The 14,758-nt window shown below is 41.3% G+C and overlaps 2 protein-coding genes across 8 annotated transcripts in view; one reads left to right on the forward strand and one right to left on the reverse strand.

Annotated features, from left to right (window-relative positions):
- The first annotated feature begins 1,350 nt into the window (after nt 1-1,350).
- BIRC5 (baculoviral IAP repeat containing 5) lies at nt 1,351-3,768 on the forward strand. Of its 2 annotated transcripts, XM_064647905.1 has the most exons (4): nt 1,500-1,669; nt 1,754-1,863; nt 2,046-2,163; nt 2,448-3,768. In XM_064647905.1, exons 1-4 carry the CDS (start codon nt 1,547-1,549, stop codon nt 2,526-2,528), a joined length of 432 nt encoding a protein of 143 aa, XP_064503975.1. In that variant the 5' UTR covers nt 1,500-1,546; the 3' UTR covers nt 2,529-3,768. The 2 variants fall into 2 exon arrangements, with proteins under 2 accessions (XP_064503976.1, XP_064503975.1); XM_064647906.1 differs by lacking the exons at nt 1,754-1,863; nt 2,448-3,768 and having other exon boundaries at nt 1,351-1,669.
- The window catches only part of DZANK1 (double zinc ribbon and ankyrin repeat domains 1), a 28,403-nt gene continuing 15,840 nt past the window's right edge, over nt 2,196-14,758 (reverse strand). For 5 of the 6 annotated variants that reach the window (XM_064647883.1, XM_064647884.1, XM_064647880.1 and 2 more), the window contains 8 exons: nt 12,173-12,276; nt 10,025-10,099; nt 8,939-9,035; nt 7,682-7,770; nt 5,117-5,197; nt 4,430-4,557; nt 3,982-4,056; nt 3,275-3,731 (listed from right to left, as the gene is read on the reverse strand). In XM_064647883.1, coding sequence (XP_064503953.1) covers nt 3,611-3,731; nt 3,982-4,056; nt 4,430-4,557; nt 5,117-5,197; nt 7,682-7,770; nt 8,939-9,035; nt 10,025-10,099; nt 12,173-12,276 — 770 coding nt within the window. In that variant the 3' untranslated portion in view covers nt 3,275-3,610. Of the gene's footprint in view, nt 2,442-3,274; nt 3,732-3,981; nt 4,057-4,429; nt 4,558-5,116; nt 5,198-7,681; nt 7,771-8,938; nt 9,036-10,024; nt 10,100-12,172; nt 12,277-14,758 lie in introns of those variants that run through there. The other variant, XM_064647882.1, reaches the window with a different exon arrangement.

The following is a 14,758-nucleotide window of genomic DNA, read 5'->3' on the forward strand; positions in this document are numbered from 1 at the left end:
TGTGGCTGACTCAAGCATCACTTCACTGATAGGGTAAAGGTGAACAGCCATGACCCAAGAACTTTCTGACTTGCAAAGAGATCCCAGCAAATCAGATCTGAAAACCAGTGGTGAAAACTGCAGTATTCGCATGTTATTTTCTCTTGGCAACTCAAGCTGTAGGAAACATTTGCTTTTATTCTACAGGCTGTAGGGGTGAGCACGGAGGTACTGTTGGGTGAGCAGGAATTCACCCCCGCTTTCAGCAAGAGTCCCAACGACAGGAGGCTGAGGCCAGCATCCTGACAGGCACTGTGTGAAGTCAGGTGTGCAATCTGATAACCTGGGGAAATGCACCAGGGCTGCCAGGGAGCTCTACTTGTCTTCACTAGGTCAGCGCCAGAACTTGGCAGCCTTTGAAGTAGCTATAAAATAGCTGCTGCAGCTCAATCTCTCTTTTGTGGCTGCACAGGGATCACTTCAAGGGTCCTCTCAAGATAATGTTTCCTCCCCATAATGTTGAATAATGAGAAGCTTAAAGGCCAGTGCTTGAATGGCCATGGATTTCTCTGCAAGGGATGAGGCTCCTAGCCTCCGATTCCCTCTTTGTGCCTTGGAAACCAGGGTGATTTGTTACCTTAGCTGTGATTAAAGAGCCAGCATCCACCCTGCTTTATGATACGACTACTCTGCGCTTCCCTGACCTGTGCAGTGACTGTAGCAGCGATTAGAGTTGCCAAACATAGCTCAGTTTAACAGAACAAAATTTTCCTAGAGGATGAAGGTGAAACCTCACCTGCTCCAAAAAGTCTGCTTGGTCCATTCATTGCCACCTATAGTGTGAGGATGTGCTGCTTTGCAGACCCACCTGCTTGTGATGATAAGCTCTTCGTGAGTGGTTGAGCTAAGCCATCTTTATCACTTGTCTCTGCCAACCTGGTCCGCAGAGTTGCTTCCCTCTAGCCCTTGCGTTCTTTCTGGAGGAGACACTGAGCAAACACTGCCTGCTGCATCACACAGCTCAGGAATCTGAGCTCCCGCTGCTGTGACAGATGAGTAGCCAGGTCGTCCCTGCAAAACCAGCGAGACAAGAGTGCTTCGTCCTGCTTTCTTCTCCAGACAGGCAGCGTTAGCCAGGCAGGGACAGTGAGCTCAGCCGCTCCCGCTGCCCGCGGGAGTGGAAAGGCGGCTGCCTGGGGCAGGAACAAGCAGCCACTGTCGCGGAGGAGCGGGAGCATCCCTGAGCGGGCTTTGCCTCAACAGGAGGCAAGAGTTTCCTGTTGAAGAAGCTGTGCTTCTCTACCAGCTCTGTCAGCACAAAAACCCATGGCACCTTCCTAGGAGTGTAATTAAAAAAAAAAAAAGATCGATCTGGCAAACTTATCCTTCTTCCCCTTGGATTTGTGCTGGGGGCTTTAGAAACCCCACAGAAAACAAAACATTCTTTTTCCTCCTGGCTCATGCTCTCGGACTCTTCGGAATTTCCAAGGCTGCCGCTGGTGCTGGAGGGCGGCAGAACCGCCCCGCTCCCGCCCTGCTCCGCGCCCGCCGCCGTTTGAACAGGGACATGGCGGCCGGCGCGGGGCCGGCGGTGCTGCCCGAGAAATGGCGGCTGTACCTCGTCTCCTCCCGAGTCGCCACCTTCCGCAACTGGCCCTTCACCGAGGGCTGCGCCTGCACGCCCGAGCGGGTGAGCCGGGAGCGGGAGCGCGGGGCCGAGGGAGCGGGGCGGGCAGGCGCTGACGGGACCTTCCCGCCTTCCTTGTGCCCGCAGATGGCGGCAGCGGGTTTCGTGCACTGCCCCAGCGAGAACAGCCCCGACGTGGCGCAGTGCTTCTTCTGCCTCAAGGAGCTGGAGGGGTGGGAGCCCGACGACGATCCCCTGTGAGTACGGGGTGGTTTCCCTGGCCCCCTCCCCGATCGGCGCCGCTCCCGATGGCGGCGCCGCTCCGGCAGCGGGAAGCGCTGCTGGCAACCGAGGTGCTCGGCAGGGGAGAACAGCTGCGTGTGGCTTGTTGGGAGCTACTGTCTTCCATTTTCTCTTCCCCCCCCCCCCGTCTTTTCAGGGAGGAACACAAAAAGCACTCTGCGGGCTGTGGTTTTCTTTCCCTTCCGAAAGAGCCTGCTAACCTGACACTACAGGAGTTCCTGAAGCTGGACAAAATGCGAATAATAAAGGCAATTGTACGTACACAGCGTACACAGAGACCGTAATGTATCTCTAACCTCCTGTAATATTGGAAGAGTTACTTAGTTTCTAGTCTTGGGATTGTTTAGCTGGACTCCTTGTTCCTTATCACTGCATTGCCAAAGTGCTTTGTTGCTTCCAGACTGGGGCTGGATGAGGTGGTGTGCCCATTCCTCAGTCTCTGTTCTGTGCGAGATGTAGCCTGATTTCCCCTTGAAGCTCGATGATACTGTCTTCTACTTAGTAGTAGGCAGTAATGTACTATTTTCACTTTCTGCAGAAAAAAGAGATTTCTCAGAAGATGACCGAGGTTGAAGATGCAGCCAAGAGCACACGTTCTAAAATAAAGAATCTGGCCTAGACTGCTGCAGCTTCACACTTGCTAGTGACATCTTTCTTGTAAATGTACTGTGGCACTGCCACTGTGACTGAATAGCTGTTTCCCAAGGCTGCTTCCAGACTGGCTGTCTTGAGAAGCAGGCTGAATTCTGCTTCACTCACCTGAGTCGGTCTAGGAAGTACCTGTGGTTTGATATATTGCATACATAATCTTTCTCTGCACGGATTCTCCTAATCTTTCTGTTGGTTTTATTAAGGATTACTACTTGTAGGTTTACTTGTTCTCTTTTTTCTTTTTTTTTTTTTGAAACCCAGCTGTTTAGAGATATTGCTGTATTGTAGAGATCCTGGTAGCTCTGGTGTTAAAACATATTTCTGGCAAGAATTGACAGGCATTTCTATTTTTGTACTGGATATACCAATGCTTTAGGATATTTTGGGACATGAAAAGGGGAAGGATTTTTTAAAATCCTTCAGGGATTTAGGACTGTGGCTAATAACATTGCTGTTCTGCCTTCAACTTTTATCTATACATAGATCAACAGGAGGCAGCAGCCAACTACAAGTTTACAAGGATACCAGGCACACTAAGCTTTGGTATAATTCAAAGTAGTTTTACTTGATTTTCTGGAGGAAAGGAATCTCACCTTCAATGCAATGGGCTGCACTGAATGCAGTTTTAACATCAAAAGGGAAAATAAGATCATCAGCCTCAGTGCTGTTGCCCAAGTGTCAAACTTTTTTAAGCAGCATTCATTAGGCATTAAAGACATTTCAAAGACATTCAAATTTATTTGTGCCTGGGAAGGTTTGGTTTGTCCCTTTCCTTGCACAAGTTTGGAAAGGAAAAGAAATTTGCAAAACAGAGTGCAGTCAGTCAGAAACTGCTCTGACCTGCTGGAAAGGAATGGGGGGAATCTTGGAGAAAATATTTGACTGTTACAGGGCCCAATCTGATCGTACAGGGTTGTGAATTTTGCGACAGAACTGAACACACATGATTACATGCTCCCAAAGTCAAGGAACCTCCAGCTCTATTTTGGGAAAAAGGTTGTTGTAGTAACACGTTGACGACACCAGTGCTCCTGAGTTTCATAAGTTTGTTCAATGTTCTCTGTCCGACCTTACTTGGAACAATGAAATAACCTCATTATTTCCAGTTGTAACAGCCAAATCATATGCTGATTGCCCTTCTGCGTTCTTCTTTTGTATGTTTGCATTGCAGCTGTAAATAAAGAACAAATTGGTTTCAAATACTTAAATTCATTTCAAGTTACTGGACTTTGTGAAGTGGCTTGTAGGTAAATGTTGATGCGGAGTAACTTCAGAATTTCTGTGTGCCTCTTCCTGCAGGGACAGTGATAAGACCACTGAGCCTTGGACAGGCTCTGGCCCTTCAGTAGTGCCAATTAGGTCTGTGCAGGCAGGCTGTGGGTAGCCTGCAACTGAGCTAGAAGCCCAGCTACAGTACATACCGTAACAGGACTCGGATGCTCTCCTGTCCCTCCAATCCAAGCAGAACTGCCTCATGGAGAGCTGTGTTGTTGTGCCTGCACAGGAGGAAAGAACAATGTACTTATTACCAAAGGAAACTATCCCAGTACATGTCTTAGCATATAAAACTAAGGAAAATGAATAGGATACAGAATACGCTAGAAGTGTGGTAGGCTTTAGTGAGGTTTATCATATAAATGGATGGGGGAAGGAACTGAATAGAACAGCAGCTTTTGTAACAGCAGTTACGAGAAGTCTTCAAAACTGCCAGCTGAAAGAAGAACTGTGGATACTGTCCTTGAAAGGAGCTCCTCAACTACATATTTGTGTCAAAGGAGGGGTGGGAGGTTAGTTCTAAAATTGGAGCATGTGTGCTTTTTTTTGGTAAAACTTCAAAATACCCAACGCAGAGAATCAGTGCTCACTCACAGTCCTGACTGCTGGTCTATGTCGGCACCTTTCTGCACAAGGAGGGAGATTGCTTCTGTGTGCTTGTTAAGGACAGCAACTGTGAGAGCAGGTTGATCCTTGTCGCTGATGCAGTTTGGGTCAGCTCCCTAGAATGCACAGCAGAGGGAAGGTGAGCTGTTAAAAACCATACAGATTCTTCAACTTCCATGTTGCTTTAATATTATGCCAATTCAAGTTGGCAAGTGGGCTTTATGCTCAAGACAGAGAAATGTTAAAATTGTGTTGTTTTGCTTCTTCATGTTTCTTCTGAAAATGTTTGTCATCTCCTAGCTCAAGACCAGAGTAATGTATATAATAGCAGTCAAATCAGATTCCACAGTCAGGGTGCACCTTACCCTACCACACAGCAAAAACTTAGAGGTTATGCTTGCTTTTTTCCTATAGAGAGGACTTGACCCTAAACTATAAAACTTTCTGCTTGGCCTTGACAAACAGAGAAGAATGCCTTATGCACCCTAGAAATTTGGGGAGAACATATATAAATGTAAAATAGGTCGCATCTTCTCGAAAATGCTCTTTTAATCTGAAGACTATTACGAGACTGTTGCCTCCTAGGCATAAAGCTAAAGTTGCATACCAGGCTAATATTCTGTCAGTAAATGGTCAAAGAATTGAAAAGGGAAACTTCAGCAAGCAATAACTTACTTCACTGAGCAATTGTTCTATATAGGTGATTCTTCCTTTTCCATTTGGACCCAGTTCATCCAGTAGTTGTCTAGATTCTGGCTGTAGAGACACAGACAGTAACATTTCACATAGTGAAAACTAGGCCATATCCTGCCTTTGAGTAAAGGTGAAAAATGCACACAGTGGCTTGAATGCAATGTATCTGAGCCTCATTATTGCTAATCCATGACTCTTCTTTGGGAATGTCTTTTTCAATATCAGCAAGTGTTTGGTAACCCAGGCTAATACCTCACTATTGAGGTCTTGATTCAGCAAATGTGTCTGAAAAATATTAGGTTTACATCAATGCAGCTCTCCAGGGCTGTATAAAGATCTGCTCAGCCCAGTAAAAGTGCTATATTTAGGATTAAAATTTGAAGCTTCCAGAATTTGTGAAAGTATTTTATTTAAAAAATGCGTATGCTTTTTCTCAAAGAAGTTAGTTTACTAAATCTTAAAACAACAAACAATAAAATGTAAAACCTTTAATTTCTTCCCAGGCTTCCACCTCGTTCTTCTCCAAGCATTTTTATCTCTGGACTCATATCACAGAGCTGTGTATCTTCTCCCACCTGTTGGGATAGCTAACTGTTCCAAGCTTAGATTAATGTACATTTCCCTTTTGAAACTTTCCATGTCATTACTGACAATCGGTTTAGTAGGCCATTCTTTCAGGAAGTTTGGTCTCTAGTGGAAGTGAAGCCTTGCTTCTGGAATTAAACTAGGCCTCAATTATGCTGACATCTCAGCTTAATGGGAAAATGGAGTTGACTTAAAAGCTTGTTAGGTAGATCATCTTCTCCCTCCTAGTTCATAGACATACTGTGCCAACAGTAGTTCCAGCACAGTACATCAGTGGAGTCAAACATAGTAAAGTCAAGGGAAGATGACAGTGCCTTCATCTGATACTGCTTCTGAAGAAAACCTATAACAGAATCAGTCTCCAACAGTGTTTTGGCCTAAAGTACCATCACCATCATGGCTAGGCTTCGCGAACGAAGATTTGGGAAGGGCTCTACCCACATTTGTTACAAGCGCGCTGGTGGCTAAAAAGGCCAATATGATACAAACACGTCCGGTTGCAAAAGGCATAGCAGAAAGACTCCTTAGGTGGTATATTCTGCAGGGCACGATTCTTTCTGCGTTGTCTTTTCTCCTCGAGAGTGATCCTGCGTGCTTTCTCAAAGGCATCAGTAGCGTTACAGATAGTGTGGCTCCAGACCTCCCAACTGGAGACCAGAGTAGACCAGTTATGTTGATCAATATGGCCAAGGCTGAGATGTTGTTTCATCTCAAGATAAAAGGGAGTCCTTTTATCTTCTCTTCTGGGCTCCTCTCATGCGGCAGCCAGAGGCAAGTTCACTATAAAGCATGATCTTAGGGAGGTGGTGGTCCTTCATCCTTGAGACATGCCCTGCCCAACGCAGCTGTGTTCTCAGCAACATGGCCTCAATGCTTGTGACTGCTGCCTGTTCTAGAACAGATGTATTAGTCACATAATCTGACCAGTGGATGTTTAGGATTGTACGAAGGCAGCGTTGATGGAAGCGTTCTAAGAGTTGCAGGTGGTGGCGGTAGATGACCCATGATTCAGATCCATATAAGAGAGTAGACAGCACTATGGCTCTGTAAACACTGATCTTTGTACTTTTCTTCAAGTGTTTATTTTGCCAAATTCTTTTATGAAGCTTTCCAAAGGCACTATATGCCTTTGCTAACCTGTTATCTATCTCTCCGTCAATCTTACCGTCCGAGGAGATGAGGCTACCTAGGTAATTAAACTGCTGGACTGATTTGAGCACTGATTCGCCAATGGTGATATGGGGATGATGGAAGAGTTCTGAGGTGCCGGTTGATAGAGAACTTCTGTCTTCTTTAAACTGACTTCCAGCCCAAAGAGCTCAGCAGCGTCTGCGAAGCAGGATGTTAAACACTGCAGAGCTGCTTCTGTGTGGGCGACAAGGGTGGCGTCATCAGCATAGAGCAGCTCCCGGACAAGATGGTTTAAGGTCTTAGTGTGGGCCTTCAGTCGCCTTAGGTTGAAAAGGCTTCCATCAGTACGGTATCGAGTGTAGATACCGTCTTGATCCTCAAGGTCTGCCATGGCCCTTTGGAGCATCATGCTGAAAAAGACTGTGAATAGGGTTGGTGCGAGAACGCAGCCTTGTTTCACACCATTAGTTATTAGAAAGGGCTCAGAAAGTGCATTGCCATATCTGACTTGGTCGTGTTGATCCTCATGGAGTGAGATGATCATTTTGAGGAACTTGGGGGGACAACCTAAGGCCTAAAGTAGAACGGGTATTGGTAAAATACAACGCGTTCAATAATGAGAGAAACAATCTAATTAAGCTATTTGTAGGAAAAAAACATAGTTATTTTCAGTTCTGTAATAAATGTCAGTTACCAATGTTCAGGTTTTATATTAAGCTGGACTTTTATGCCCCGCCCCAGTCAAGGGGCATATTTTAACCCTTAAATGCCCTCCTTCATGTTAGTGCTGCTCTATAAATACTTTTTCTTGTATTTGCAGAAGATACTTACAGAGAGCTTATCTTCTTGTCCTGTAAGTGTTCTTGACTTTGTTCTCTTTATTTTGCCTCTTGAATGGAAAAGATTGCAATCATCTTTGCCTACCAGAAAGGAAAACAAGTGTTAATTCAAAGCAAAGTCAGTATCCTAACTAGAACTTGTGGGAGAGGTCTGGAAATAATTTATCCACAATTAAAGCAATATTTATCAGTTTTCCACATGAGAAAGTGATGAAATATTTGTTGCAGATCACAGTGGTTTTAACAAAAGTTTTATACTCAGGCAGTCTGAAAAACTTGCTATTTTGAAATGAAGATTCAATGAAATGTGGAGTTTGGGTGGTGGTTTCTTTTCTAACTAGCTGCAGCTATTCAACAGTTTTGACTCAGATTCATGAATTGTTTTGTCCAAAAACCTTATAATTTTTCAAAGCAGTCTGATTTCCAAATACTTAAGAACAAGACTAGAGGATCATCAGTAGATATGTATGGCCATTATTTTTAAGAGACATAATCTATCCAATGTGCAGGAGGGTTGAGAAGGAAATTATGCAGCATGTGAGGACCCAAGTGCCTGGAATCACAGTCACATTATTAACACTCCAAAAAACCAGCTCCCAGCGCCATGGCCACCTCTTGCCAAGTCTCAGATTGGAAGCACAAAGTGGATGAAACCTATATGGGAATTGAAGCATGTCAAATGATTCTATAGCAATTTCTGAATTCTAATGCTGACTTTACAACTAGTTGATTTAATGAAAATCTAAATCCAATATGAGATGCCTAAAATGCTGAGCTCTTACTGACACCAACGGGAGATGCAAGTTAACATCATCTGTGAAAACTAGGTCTAGAATTAATGTATTTCATAATTTCTTATCTTTGCCAAATATGCCCCAGCTGAAGTCTGTGGCACAGCTCACAAGCAGAGATCATACTGATATTTATGGCTCCTATTGTAAAAGAATATGGGAAACATCTAAAGTTTTATCGCTATAATAAAAAAACTGCTATGAGCTATGGCTGCAGTTAACTGGTCTCAGCTGCTCTCTAGGGATGAAGGATTCCTAAGAATTTTTGGGAGAGTCTGTATGTTACTTAAATCTCAACTTGGACACAATTTGAAACTTCAAGATCAAGTTAAGCAGGTACAGAATATCCCAATATAGTAGTTTACCCACCTCAGTGTCTAAGCTTCCAAGCTTTACTTCTTTATTCCTGACTGCTATATTTATGGTCTATTGTAAAGACAGGGGAAAAAAAATCTCACCAAAACTGGTCTGATTCCTATCCTGTCCATTTCTGACTTCTGTTACAGTATTCAGGTAATGACTGCTGAACTTCACTGGTTTATTAGTATGAATATCCTGTAGAATCATCAAATGCAGGCAGTTAATAAGATTATCATGTAATGCTGTTATAAGCTTGCTGTGGCACAAAACAGTGCTGTTTGCATATAGGAAAATACATAGGCTTTTAATATCAGTGTCAAATTACCACAAGACATTATCATATGTAATTGAACATTGAATTTTGAGGCAATATAATGTAGCAATTTTTTCTAAAATTTGTTTTGATTTAGGAAAAAAAACTGAACATTGAATTTTGAGGCAATATAATGTAGCAATTTTTTCTAAAATTTGTTTTGATTTAGGAAAAAAAAAGGTGATACAACCTGACTTAAAGAAATGAAGATTCTTATCCAAATGAAAGTGTTTCTACCACTTGAGAGATTTGATTAACTCCTCACTTCTGAAATGATGTGATATACCTTTTCAGGTCCCACATCACAAGGTAAGCTTGCTAAGTTTCTACAAAAGAGATATAATCTGAATTTCGGATTTTTGAAACAGTAGATTTTCATCTTTGAAACTCTGGAAATGAGGGTGGATTTTGGAACAAGGTAATTCTGGAGATAGGGATTCCAAATTCTGAATACAGTTAACAGGAGCTCCGACAAACATTATCTCCAAACTACTGAAAATTACTAAGCTTGTTTCTTAAGAGCACAGTTTGCAGGCTGAAGAGAAGCAGGATCTAAGATCAAAAGCTCACCATCAAAAGCTAGAATCATCAAACAACATCAGCTGAAAGAAGAATGTTAATAGCAACTAACGAAATGCAAGATGATAGCAACATAACCATGAAGTGTGGCTTAATCAGATAAAGATACCCGTTCATCCAGCTCCAACAGAGAAAGAAAAAGATTTTTTTCTCTAAAGTGATAAGTTAACACGCTCTGAATAAAAGAATTTCTTGTTTAGACCCAAATTTAAAATGTATCAGTGTTACGCTTGCTGTCTAATGACAGCTTTATGCCAGCTGCCTATCAACAGGCCTCATCCCCTGAACTGACCTTGTTAATAGCAAGAACATAATTCAGTGTAATAGTGACTTCATAGTCATCCTCACAGATGGTAGCAGAATTAATCTAGAAGGAAAGAGCAGCCATTAGTACCTCTTACAAAAAAAATACACAGAAAGAGTTTTAGGAATAAGTCTTGATGCTGATGTTTCTTATGCAGCCAATACACAAAATCACACATGGCCTTTGCCTGCTTGTGATACTGTAACCAACACTTCCCATGTAACTGATAAAGGGGTAGGTGTCTTTTGAGCAATTCAGAATAACTGAAATGCTAAGTGAATCCAAAAGGTGTAATGAGGCTAAATTTCATGATAGTTTAGTCATTCTCCACCAAGATTTTGCAGCTGCATGGAAGGCTGTGTCATTTTTGGGACTACCAACTCCAGGAGAATTGGTTACTGCTCTAGAAACGCCAGTTTGTGGAAGCACAGCGTGTATTAAAATGTGAGGAACTTTGTATATCAATTCATTCAGACAGTACTACTGGCAACAAGTCTATCAAAGTCATACAAAAATGAGTTCAAGGAGGATTATAAAGAAGTGGAATGAAGCTCACAAACTTATATTGCAGCTGGTTGAAAATTTTGAGATAAGGTTATTTATTATATTTCTAATCCAAATGAAAAACTGAAAAAGTGGCATTAAACCTAGATAGTTAACATCTGCTTTGAACCATTTCTGTTACTTTTGGGGGCAGTGGTTTCAGGACAATAGAATGACAACAGGCCAAGAAGCAGCAGGAATAGCCTTTTCTAGGCAATTTTATATTTTTCAGGCCTATCCTTTTGAATCCTCTAGCAAAGGAAACAAGTTGCAGTGGACCTATACTCCAATTCTATTAAGCAGATATTCTAGTTATAGTTGTACTACAACTTCTGAACATACTGGTGGACAGTAGGTCTCAGTGGATATAGATTCAGGTGCAGAGTATCTACTGGAGTCTAATCCCTCCCCAAAGTGTTACTTGACAAATGACAATTACCTTTCTGACCCCCAGTATTCATGAGCCTTTCTGTAGTTGCTTCTATGTGCTAAAATTGGGGGAGAGGGGATGTATTGGTGTGTCACTTCAGTTAGGACAGGCTAAGAAATACTGAGCTTAAATTGTAACAGGGGAGATTGAGATCAGACACTTCTCAGTAATTATGCCAGTTCAAGGAGTTCCCAAACCCACTTCTGCCTGCATCCTACCTCCAGCTGCTCATTGCCAGCTTACTTTGTACTACCACTGCTGCCCCTTTTTACCTCCAGAGCTGTTTTTAGCCTAGGCTAGTCACTGATCCTGTTCACAGGACTTTGCTTCCAGCAATGTGCTGCCGGCACAACCACTTGTGGCAATGTGAGAGGATGCAGCTACCAAAGAAAGCAATACAATACTGCAGCTGAATAGCAACAATAGCTGAGTGCAGAAAAGGACTGTGTGGGCCAATTGCAAAATCTCCATTGTTGGTAAGTTTGAAAAGCCTCAAGAGAAATATCAGTCAGGAACAGTTTAGACAGTTGATCCTCCCTCAAGTCAGAGACCAAATGTTGTCTCACTCATACCAGCCCTATCTTCTAGGACTCTGTGGGAAGAATTTCCAGTTTGCACCTTCTTGCTGTCACCCCTTTAATCATTTTAATGCAGTTTGGTGACATCCTGAAGACTACCTCTCCAGTAAGAAAAGCACTATTCTGTTCCTGTAAAACTGGTATAGTTCACAGTAAAAGTAGACTGTATAGCCAAAGACAATAGCTGCTGTCTGCTGCTATCAGCCTGGAGCAGAGGCGAGCACATCACTGAAATCCCATTTCTAGCAGGGCTTATTTAACTGAGCAACTATATAGATGCCATTGATCTCTTCTTGATTGCCTTCTGTGGGGTACTATAAAACAGCTGAGCAAGGGCTTTCTCACTTTCCTTACAGCTGTTAGGTAAAAGAAGAATAGAATTAACAATAGGAAAGAAAGGAGAAAAAAATCTTCAATAAAAGACTGAGCAAAAAATAGAACAACAAAACAAGACAAATTACATACACAAACAGGTCAACATCTAAAGAAAAGGGAGACATTTATTTTTCCAGAGTTTATCTAGCAGCTACAATAATCTTTTCATGATCCTTCATAGGAAGATATTACTCACAACCTCCTTCCTACCTTTCCCATTCGAGGTTCTCCAATCAGTGCTCTGAATTCAAGGTTGTTCTGAGCATAGCTTCTAAGGTGAGCACAGACATGATCCAGCTGTTTTCTCCAGTAACCTAATCAGAGAGAGTTAAGCAGGAGAAAAATCCTTAAAATGTGATTAACATTTCTTCTAGTTAAGTGATGGAAGATTTAAAAGATAGCATAGTTTCACCAAGATGCAAAAAAAATTTGAATTTTTTTGGTAGAAAGTTCATCTAATCAAGAAAATGAGAAGGAAGGTACACCCTAAAAAAACCCAGGTGAAACATTATCTTATTCATAGGTTATAATTCATCCTTAGGGCACCTTTATTCACAACAAAATTATATCTTGGATGTTCCTTGGGAGTCAAAACTAGTCCAATGTGAAGGTAGAATCTCACACTAATCCAGATCATAAGAAAAGAAAAAAGTAAAATATTACAATTAAGCAACTGTGTATTATTGAACCGGTTTTTAGTTGATTTGGAACAACTGACAGGTAACAATAAGCCAAATCTGAAAACTGCAGACACAGAAACTTAGCATATACAGCATTCTGGTCTGTGTAAGTTATTTTCCAAATAAATTCCTTTCAATTATATATGTGAGAGCTTATTAAAAGCTTAAGCATTCCTGCTCTTTTGCCTGTCAGAATCTCTGGGAGAGAGTCAGCATTCCTTTATGTGGATAGAAGGCATGAAATCTGAGAGGCTGAATGCGCCTGGATTAAAAACTCAACTTAAGCCATTTAGAGTTTTTTGCACCTCCTGCCCAAGCATTTTGGGAGCTACATTCTCTTTTCATCAGGAAAAGAAACAAAAGGACTTTTTCTTATTCTTAACTGATTGTTATCAGGATCTGGCTTATTTTCGTTTTTTAGCATACTTATGTAAAGTACACAGCATGATTAATTTCATTGTAAATAAATTGTGTAGGCTTGGTAACCTCATTTAACTTACACAGTGAAGCTGTTCTGACCTTATCCTTTCCTTCAAGTTAAGTGAAGCCCCAAACAGTGTAAAGAAACCAAGCCAGAAAGAAAGTGCTGCTCTGACTTTTACAAGAGAAGGCAAGTGCACACAGACTTCTGTGCTTGGAAGACACTTTCAAGATCGAACTGGTGTGTCAAACTAAAACAGCAAGTCTTATTTGTTAAGCAGCTTTAAAGGAATATAAAAAGAAAGATCCACAGAACAATATAAATTTTTCCCTGCCATGGTCTCACAAACAAAAACTAATACAAATAGGAAGTATTAATTAAAAAATCTAAACTAGACTACTACTTGATGAGCAATCTATCCAGAGAAGTCAGTAATATTTGCAATAAATTGGTTCATAACTAGATCCCCAGATATTATTTCAAAAAATCCAGATGATTAGAAACATATTCTTGCATGGTTTTATTATAAGTCAAAGGAGTTTTTGGCAGCACTGATGGAATACTTGAATCCATGCTGCCAATAGTTGATTACACCTACATCACACTGATTTAATGTTCTAAACTTTACTTCTTTGTAAAGTTTACCTGGTAAATGTTTTGGCTCCTGTTCATAACAGACTGAAAGTACAGCAAAAAAAGAAATAGAGTACACACCAGAGGATTAGTGATTTGGTACTGCTGTCGTTTCCCCCTCTCTTAACTGCTCTGTAATTTTTTTAATCTTCACAAAAGGAAAGAAGGTTAGTTAATGGCTGATATGGTCAAGAAATAATAACCCCCACACATCTTATTTAATCACTTGTATTTAAAAGCTTTAATATCAAATGTCTGATAGTATTTTATTTGAAGAAATAATGGTCATATTTGGCATATATAAAGAAGATTTTCCTGGGTGATAGTGTACAGTCTTGTTGATACAGATAGTTTCAAGCCATGTACACAGCTCAGCATCAAGGAAAGGAATAGCATGAACTGACTGTAAGAGATGTTTATTTATTTATGGAATGAAACGTGTTCCTCAGTCCTTGGCCGGGTCTAATGGAGAATACATTACACAGTGCAACTTCAACAAAGTTACCTCTGCTAAATGGATTAACAGAATTCAAAAAGCAGTGCAGAATTTCTTCCCAACCTTTCCCAGTGACAGCAGTTCTCACTCACAAGTCAAGAGCTGTACTTCTGATAGAGTTATACAAACGTTATTGTTAGTCTTCTCTTGGCACTATTATGGGCCAATCTTTTATTATCTCTGATGAAATTATGCTTCCTGACATGCTGAGTCAAGTGTTGTATTTCCTACAGTGATGTCTAAGAGAATATGCCACATTTCAGAACAAGGGAGTAGGAACACAGATTTTCTTAGTGATTATTTTAAAAGTAAGAGTGCATGTGGATATAGATACACAGACTTAAAAGAGGAATTTCTAACATTAATTAGCAACCTTTTCTACCCATTCCAATTAATTAATTAATTCCGATAGCAGCCTGAGAGGTTAAACGTCTAATTGTAGAAGAGCTAGAGATGAGAAACAGGATCTGAAAAAGTAACTGCTCCTCCAAACAATGCTTTGATGCTGTAATGATTTTAAATTAACTTGTCCTATGGATTGCACAGCTGGACTGCCCTGTGAGATT

Source organism: Pseudopipra pipra, chromosome 3 (genome assembly GCF_036250125.1).
Source record: "Pseudopipra pipra isolate bDixPip1 chromosome 3, bDixPip1.hap1, whole genome shotgun sequence".
NCBI classification, from domain to species: domain Eukaryota; kingdom Metazoa; phylum Chordata; class Aves; order Passeriformes; family Pipridae; genus Pseudopipra; species Pseudopipra pipra.

Bases quoted from the DNA above. Each gene is read 5' to 3' on its own strand.
- BIRC5 (XM_064647905.1), top strand. From the start codon at position 1,547: ATGGCGGCCGGCGCGGGGCCGGCGGTGCTGCCCGAGAAATGGCGGCTG. The intron at 1,864-2,045 runs GTGAGTACGGGG...CCGTCTTTTCAG, and splicing joins GAGCCCGACGACGATCCCCT to GGAGGAACACAAAAAGCACT. The intron at 2,164-2,447 runs GTACGTACACAG...CACTTTCTGCAG, and splicing joins TGCGAATAATAAAGGCAATT to AAAAAAGAGATTTCTCAGAA.